Genomic DNA, 7839 nt, shown 5'->3' with positions numbered 1-7839 from the left:
TGCACCTGTTGCAATATATCGGTCTTAAATTTATTTGGGACTACCACCAGCCAGGAAGTTTTATCAGAGGGAACCTCCACCCACTTGCGATACAAGATGTTATCCTTCAATTCCAGGGTTTTCCACTGAGCCCAATATGCCTTGGTCTGTGCCCCGAGGGGGGTGACCTCTTCCCCATTAGGTCTTTGCCCCAATCTCACCCATTCGTGCACCGGCCCCAGTACGGGGTCCTCCCGCTGGGCCGCGCTCCAAGCCAAAGTTCCGAATTCCTCATCTGCGGTTAGTGGCAAAATTGGCTCTCTCACCCGGGTTGCCCGGACGACGAGAATCGGGGCGGAATCGCCCAATTGCTCCCTCTCCTCGTGTCTCGCACAAAATTTACAGTTTTCCCCCAGACAAGGACGCCGAGAGAGTGCGTCCGCATTACCATGGGCCTTCCCGGCCCTATGGGCCACATCAAAATCGTACTGCTGCAACTTTTCCAACCACCTTGCAATTTGGCCCTCCGGTTCCTTGAACCGAAGGAGCCATTGCAAGGAGGAATGGTCAGTTCTAACCAAAAATTTCCGCCCGTACAGGTACGGGTGGAAATGGTTCATGGCAGCCAGCATAGCCAATAACTCTTTGCGAGTGACACAATAATTTCGCTCGGGCCTACTTAAGGCCCGACTATAGTAACCAATCACTCTCTCCAAGCCCTCCTGTGTCTGAGACAAAACTGCGCCCAATCCTTCCTGGCTCGCATCCGTGTCCAGGGTAAATGCCCCGTTGTAAGTGGGGTAAGCCAGAAGGGGTGCGGATGTTAGACACCCCTTCAATTTTTGGAAGGCCTCGTGGCACTCCCGTGTCCAATTAAATCGCGTCCCCTTCTCCGTAAGCCGGTGGAGGGGACGGGCCAACTCCGCAAATTTCGCCACAAAGCGCCGGTAGTAGGAGCAGAGTCCCAAAAATCCCCGCACCTCCTTGATGGTACGTGGTGCGGGCCACTCCTCTACCGCTTTAATTTTGTCTGGGTCCGTTTTTACCCCCTCGCGGCCGATCACGTGACCTAGATAGGCCACCTCTCTTGCAAACAAAGTGCACTTACTCGGGTTCAGCTTCAACCCTGCCTGTCTGAGGCACCCGAACACCTGGTCCAAATTAGCTACTGCCTGGGGGAACGTTTTGGCATGTACTAGGACGTCATCCAGGTACACCAGGCATGATTGCCATGGCATGCCGCCTAGTACATGTTCCATCAATCTTTCAAAGGTGGCGGGGGCGTTACACAAACCAAACGGCATCACAGTAAACTGATACAGTCCCTTACCTGTGGAAAATGCCGTTTTCTCCTTCCCTGCCCTATCCATCTCCACCTGCCAATACCCACTCTTGAGGTCCAAAGTTGAGAACCAATTTGAGCCCGCAACGGCATCGAGGGTGTCATCAATCCTTGGCAGGGGATATGAGTCCTTGAGTGTCACGTTGTTTAGCTGGCGATAGTCCACGCAGAACCGCGTGGTCCCATCCTTCTTAGACAGGTCCATGCCAGGCAGAAATGGCGCCGTTTTCCAGTCAAGGTTTTCTCAGTGGATTTATATACTTTTGATCATACTCTGTCGAATAAGCTTGTGGGCCACCCTGAAATTTGCCTCAAATCCAAGATGGCGGCCAAAAATCCAAAATGGCCACCAGAATAGCTAAAATAGTATTTCTGAGAGTTGCTTTTACCCATAGATGATTTTTTTTCAACTGATTGTGGCCTATTATGATAAAGAAAGATAACTCAGTCATAACTCAGCCATAAAAATTAACAATCGGTACTTTATTAACAAAATGGCCGCCGGGCAACTTCCGTATTACGGAAACTGCTATAACTTCAGTTCCGAGTGTGATATGATTATAATTTTGGTGTCCAGTCATATGTTTTTGGGGTCAAGGAATCCATATTTGTACTTTTTATTTCAGTGAAATCATTGGTTCATAAAGAAATCTAAGATGGCTGCCAATACTGGCCACCGATGTGGCAGATTCAGTCATGTCTTGTGCTCCATAATATATATTACAATACATTTTGATTCAATTTCTTGGTTTCCAAAGTCTGGTTATCCATTTAGTTGGTTTATCATGACACTAGCTCAATAGATCATCCCCTAAATCATGGATGAACAATAAATCCAAGATGGCTGCCGCTGAACGGCTCCTAGTCAGTTTTGCTTCGTCTACCAAACTACACAGGTTTATAAAATGTATCTGAATTCCCATTCAATATGATCCCCGGCTTTGGTTATGCTTTGGGAAAAATATGTTGTTCAAAAGGCACATAATCCTCAGTTACTAAGATCAAGATCAAGATCACTCTCTTCACTCTGAAAGTCTGAATAAAGTCCACAGGTATCCGAAGAAAGTTGTTCCATGGTGCTCTCCGAATTTTCCCCATCTCCTTGGTACTCTTCATCAACTTCAGATTCTTCTGCTCTTTCTTCTGCCCCACCGATACCTATAAAAAATGTGAATGGATATAGTCGGGATTCAAAACAGTAAATCATATAAAAATAACAAAATTACGATTGCATTTTGGACTTATCTACCTTGCTTTTCTCTTTCTCTACAGTGAACTTCACTGTCTTGTACATGTTTTCTGCTTGTATTCCTGTGTCTCTTCTTCCTTGAAGGCTGGCTTCTCTCTTCTACTGCATCTTCTAAATCTGCATCATACTCCGCGAGACCTGTAAGTGGAAGGTTACACATATTTAATCTGGATGAATGCACTGCCAGTGGGAATACATTGGAGGAACTTTATGACAGGAACGAAAAGCAATGATCAAAGTAATGATATATTTTTAGTATACTTACTTTGAATTTGTCTTTTCTTGCTCTTTTTCTTGGAGAGGCTTGGAGGGAGTTGCGGGCAGGTAAACCATATTGGCCTGATACCATCATCTGTATTTTCCCATCCTCTGTCAGTGATAGAAGGATACTCAATGTTTTGCTTGAGACACTGGTACCACACCCATGCCTGAAGGTCACTCCTCTTGAGGTGTTCATTGGTGCTACTCTCGTCTGGAAGGATGCTGGAACTAGATTTCACCTTTTGAGTGTTGTACGTTCGGATCCTTGTTTCAACAAAGCTTTCTTGTTCACTTCCAGAATACATGCAGGTTCTGAAGAAGCATTTAGCACTGGTAGCATCTTGAAAAGATTGATTTGATCTGCCCAGCTGAGAGAGTAGATGGGATTTCTCTTGTTTCAACATCTTCTTCAATGGCTTGATTTTGCCGATGCGAAATGGGAATGATGTCGTGTCACATCCAGTAATGCTATGATATGCTGGGAGAGTTTGACACACTTCATCTCCAAAATGAGTCGTTAGTTTCTTGACACTGACGTACCGATGGTCAATCTTCATGAACCAGTCTTGTGGTGGTTTGCAGACAGAATAGGCATAGCTCAAGAGGATCAGTACATCTGTATCTGAAGCCTTAATCACAACCGGACCTTCGCACTTGCTTGCATGAAGAACAAGCCTGGTGTCAGCCTCATGATGGTTGCAGGATTCAAGTTGTTCAAACTTAGTTTGCGTGATCAACCATGTATTCTGTTCCTCTGTCACGGTGAGTGGAATTCTGAGTTTCGATCTGACTGAATCACTTTTGAAGTAAGTGACCATAAATTTAATCAGCTCAGTCTTGTTTTCAGCATTATGCAGAAATGCGTCCCAATCTTTGCCTCTGGGCATACTCTGCTCAGGGCTTGTGATGTGGGTTCTTCTACCAGAGATCCCTCGGCGTCGTTGGGTTAACTCCTTTGTAGTGGACGTACAGTAGGAATCAAATATGATCCCAAGCTGTTTTGGGTTTGACTGGCTTGGTGGCATGCAGAATTTCAATAGGGCATCAGTGTATTCTCCCCAAGTCTGTTGAGCCGGGATTGACTTTACAGCTGCCATTCCGTCAATCAGCCAGTTGCTTCTATTTGGCGGTTCCTCTGTAGTTGATGAAGATTCCTCAATAAGGTAGTTCCTCAGCGCTGCTTTAGAACCTTGTCGAATGTCTCGTTCTGGTGTGGCAAGGGCAAGTGGAATAGTTGTCAGGGGGTGTGAATGTGCCTCTTCAGGGGTAGTTGCCTTTCCTACCAACACACCAAATGCTTGTCGATCCTCCTTGAGAACGTTCACTGCCTTTGGATTTTTCTTGACCTTCTCCATGCCCGTTTTGATCTTGAGATTCACAATCCTGTCAAAAATGTTCATTCTGCCTTCTCCAGTAGCCTTGAGTCTAAGGTTAACAAAGTCTTGGAATTGTTTCTCTCCTGCTTCGGTTGATGACAACAATCCACTGACAATACCTTGGTTAATTTCCACTCCAGTTTTCATGTGACACGCAGAACCAATCAGAAAAGGGTCAAAGTACTTATCCAATTGGATGACTAGGTTGCGAACCATGTTGTCATGCTGCCTCCGTGCCCCTATTGTTGTTTCCTTGTGAGTTGAAGAGGTCAGGATATGCAACCTTTCCTTCAATCTTCCTCTGAGCTTTGCCATTAAGTGACTCGTTTTTATGAACGCATCTGTTGTCTGCTTGCTGGTACTGTAACCGCCTTGCATTGGACCACCCCGGACTTTAACCTCTCTGTTGATTGTGGTCTCAGTGATCAAGTCCCCATGGATCGTAGAAAAGGGCTCGCCAGTCATCGACCCTCCGAATCCATTTTGCAACAGATCATCCCAGGCATCTTTGTGATTCACCTTCAGATTTTGGAGATTGACGTGTTGGAATGTCAGGTACCTAGCATAGTTGATGTGCCCGAAAGCAAAGCACTTTGGAAGAAGCGTTCTCTCTGCTGCCAGGTGTGTTTCAATGCTCTTCTCCCTTACAGCTGCTATGAGGCACAACATTGCTGATACGTCCTTAAGCCTTAATTCGGAGAGCACCATGGAACAACTTTCTTCGGATACCTGTGGACTTTATTCAGACTTTCAGAGTGAAGAGAGTGATCTTGATCTTGATCTTAGTAACTGAGGATTATGTGCCTTTTGAACAACATATTTTTCCCAAAGCATAACCAAAGCCGGGGATCATATTGAATGGGAATTCAGATACATTTTATAAACCTGTGTAGTTTGGTAGACGAAGCAAAACTGACTAGGAGCCGTTCAGCGGCAGCCATCTTGGATTTATTGTTCATCCATGATTTAGGGGATGATCTATTGAGCTAGTGTCATGATAAACCAACTAAATGGATAACCAGACTTTGGAAACCAAGAAATTGAATCAAAATGTATTGTAATATATATTATGGAGCACAAGACATGACTGAATCTGCCACATCGGTGGCCAGTATTGGCAGCCATCTTAGATTTCTTTATGAACCAATGATTTCACTGAAATAAAAAGTACAAATATGGATTCCTTGACCCCAAAAACATATGACTGGACACCAAAATTATAATCATATCACACTCGGAACTGAAGTTATAGCAGTTTCCGTAATACGGAAGTTGCCCGGCGGCCATTTTGTTAATAAAGTACCGATTGTTAATTTTTATGGCTGAGTTATGACTGAGTTATCTTTCTTTATCATAATAGGCCACAATCAGTTGAAAAAAAATCATCTATGGGTAAAAGCAACTCTCAGAAATACTATTTTAGCTATTCTGGTGGCCATTTTGGATTTTTGGCCGCCATCTTGGATTTGAGGCAAATTTCAGGGTGGCCCACAAGCTTATTCGACAGAGTATGATCAAAAGTATATAAATCCACTGAGAAAACCTTGACTGGAAAACGGCGCCATTTCTGCCTGGCATGGACCTGTCTTTTGACCAGCACAACAGGTGACATCCAAGGACTTCCCGAGGGCTCGATCACGCCTGCGTCGAGCATTTTTTCAACCTGCTCGTCAGCTTCCGCCCTCTTGCTCCAAGGGAGCCGTCGGGCGGCCTGACGAATAGGCCGGGCCTCACCGGTGTGGATCTGATGTTTCACCAGGCCTGTACGTCCAATATCCTCGGTGGACAGGGAGAAGAGGTCCAAATGGGACCCAACCAGTTTGTGTAAGGCCTCCCAACTCTACGCTACTACGATTTACCATCTCGCAAATGGGATCGGGCCAATTCCTACTTCTTATTGAAGGCTCCCCCCCGGGGCCGGCTCGGCTGGACGTGCTCGCCCCTCACTGTCGCGACTTCCTCAACTGGGGTGCAGCCAGCTACCCTCGTGCCCCTTACTATAGTGCATGGTTCTGTACTTATATTTATTACTCGGACGGCCACTACCGGTCCGTCCGTTTTTACAAGGGTGCGGCCCACGATTAAACCCGGTATGGACTGCGCTGCCACCGGTTCGACCAGGCCGCAGGACTCCTGCCATGTTGGGCGAGCTGCCCACCGGGCCGGCACTATCGCCTCGGCCCTTGGGGGAATGGTCACGGCCTCGGAAGCCTCCAGCTCCGCTCTCTCGGCCGTGCTCACTCCCCCTAACGGCAGCTCCTCTACTCCCACCTGCAGGATCCCCTGGCACAAGTCGATTTTACAACCGCTGGCAGTCAACAAATCCAACCCTATTAAACATGGGTCGCACACCTCCGCCACCCAAACATCTATCTCCCTCCTTACCGACCCTAACTTGAGGGTCACAGAACCACGCCCTATGATCGGGGCCGTTACCCCGGTAGCAAGTTGCAAACTATAATTTTGCAGGCGCTGGATCTTATCCCAGCCACCTGCGCTCGAATCAAGGACCACAGGGCTGATGATCGTGGCGCTAGCTCCTGTGTCCACTACGGCGTCTACCCCCACGCCGGCAATTTTGCATCTGATTGTCAGGCTACCGGTTCCAATCTGGCCACAATAAATGACCTGTCGCGTCAATGAGGGCTCTCCTCCATCCTCTTCTGCCGAACACCGCCCTACGTGCCCGACACCTTCTAGTTTCCCGGGGTCTGGCGGGGGGGTGTCTGGGGTCGGCTAACCCGCTCCCCCCTGGGTGGAGTTGAGGACCTCAACCGCCGGGGATCATCCCGGCGCGTGGCTCGACAGTGCCGCGCCAGGTGACCCAGACGGTTGCAAGTATAGCACCTCACCTGATAAGGTGCTTGTCTCCGGAATTCCAAATTTCCCCCCCTGAAGGTCCGAATTGGATTACCCGCTCGTGGTCCACCGCGGGCCACCTCCGGGGCCGCCTGCCATGGTCCAGGTCCCGCCAGGCACTGGTCCACCAGCCTCCGGACCATGCCCGCCAGGTCAGGACTCACGTCGGGGGCAGGCCCCCTAAGGGGTCCGCCCTCCATCGGGGGTCCCACCTGGCGGACCGCCATTGCGTGACGCTCACTCCCCCGGGCCAGGGGCCTCGCTGCTTCCCAACGGGCTGCAGCGTCAGCCGCCTGGCTCAGAGTCTGCGGGCGCCACATGGCGAGCTGTTGCCGGAGCTCAATATCCGGGAGGGCCTGGATAAAATGGTCCAGCGCCAGGCTTTCCCGGGAATCCGCTGCCATGTTAGCATGTGCGATCCCCACTGTGCGGCGAATGTCGTGGGCAAGTTCCCCGATGGCTTCCTGGGGCTTGCGTTTTCACAGCGCGAGCTGAGCTTCAACAAGCTCGCTCTGCTGTTCAATGCCGAATCGATTAATTAGGGCGTCGCGGAGGGCTGGCAGGGTGAGAGCACCCGGTGGTAATGCCGTCAGCACCTCCGCCGCCGCGCCGCGCAATGCGGCCACCAGGTGTACTCCACCTTCGTCCTCACCCCAACCGTTGCCCTTACACAAACAGTCAAACTGCGCCAGGTGCGCGCGTAGATCACTCTTGCCGTCATACGGCGCGAGTGGGACCTTGTGGGACCACCTCATATGCGAGTCGTTGCCCGC

At 49.1% G+C, this 7839-nt stretch overlaps 1 protein-coding gene across 1 annotated transcript; it reads right to left on the bottom strand.

Annotated features, from left to right (window-relative positions):
- Positions 1-1785: 1785 nt before the first annotated feature.
- Positions 1786-4915, bottom strand: LOC144892083 (uncharacterized). The gene is made up of 3 exons (XM_078777252.1): positions 2836-4915; positions 2571-2708; positions 1786-2479 (listed from the first exon to the last, which is right to left on the bottom strand). Exons 1-3 carry the CDS (start codon positions 4913-4915, stop codon positions 2310-2312), a joined length of 2388 nt encoding a protein of 795 aa, XP_078633378.1. The 3' UTR covers positions 1786-2309.
- Positions 4916-7839: the final 2924 nt, after the last annotated feature.

Source organism: Myxine glutinosa, chromosome 5, assembly GCF_964187855.1.
Source record: "Myxine glutinosa chromosome 5, kmMyxGlut1.1, whole genome shotgun sequence".
Lineage (NCBI taxonomy): Eukaryota > Metazoa > Chordata > Myxini > Myxiniformes > Myxinidae > Myxine > Myxine glutinosa.
The sequence above is the reverse complement of the archived record's forward strand: the minus strand, read 5'-3'. Positions and strand labels throughout refer to the sequence as shown.

Excerpts from the sequence above, each read along its gene's own strand:
- LOC144892083 (XM_078777252.1), bottom strand. The coding sequence starts at position 4,915 with ATGGTGCTCTCCGAATTAAGGCTTAAGGACGTATCAGCAATGTTGTGC. Across the intron at positions 2,709-2,835 it reads CAAGAAAAGACAAATTCAAA|GTCTCGCGGAGTATGATGCA; the intron begins GTAAGTATACTA and ends TTCCACTTACAG. Across the intron at positions 2,480-2,570 it reads TAGAGAAAGAGAAAAGCAAG|GTATCGGTGGGGCAGAAGAA; the intron begins GTAGATAAGTCC and ends CATTTTTTATAG.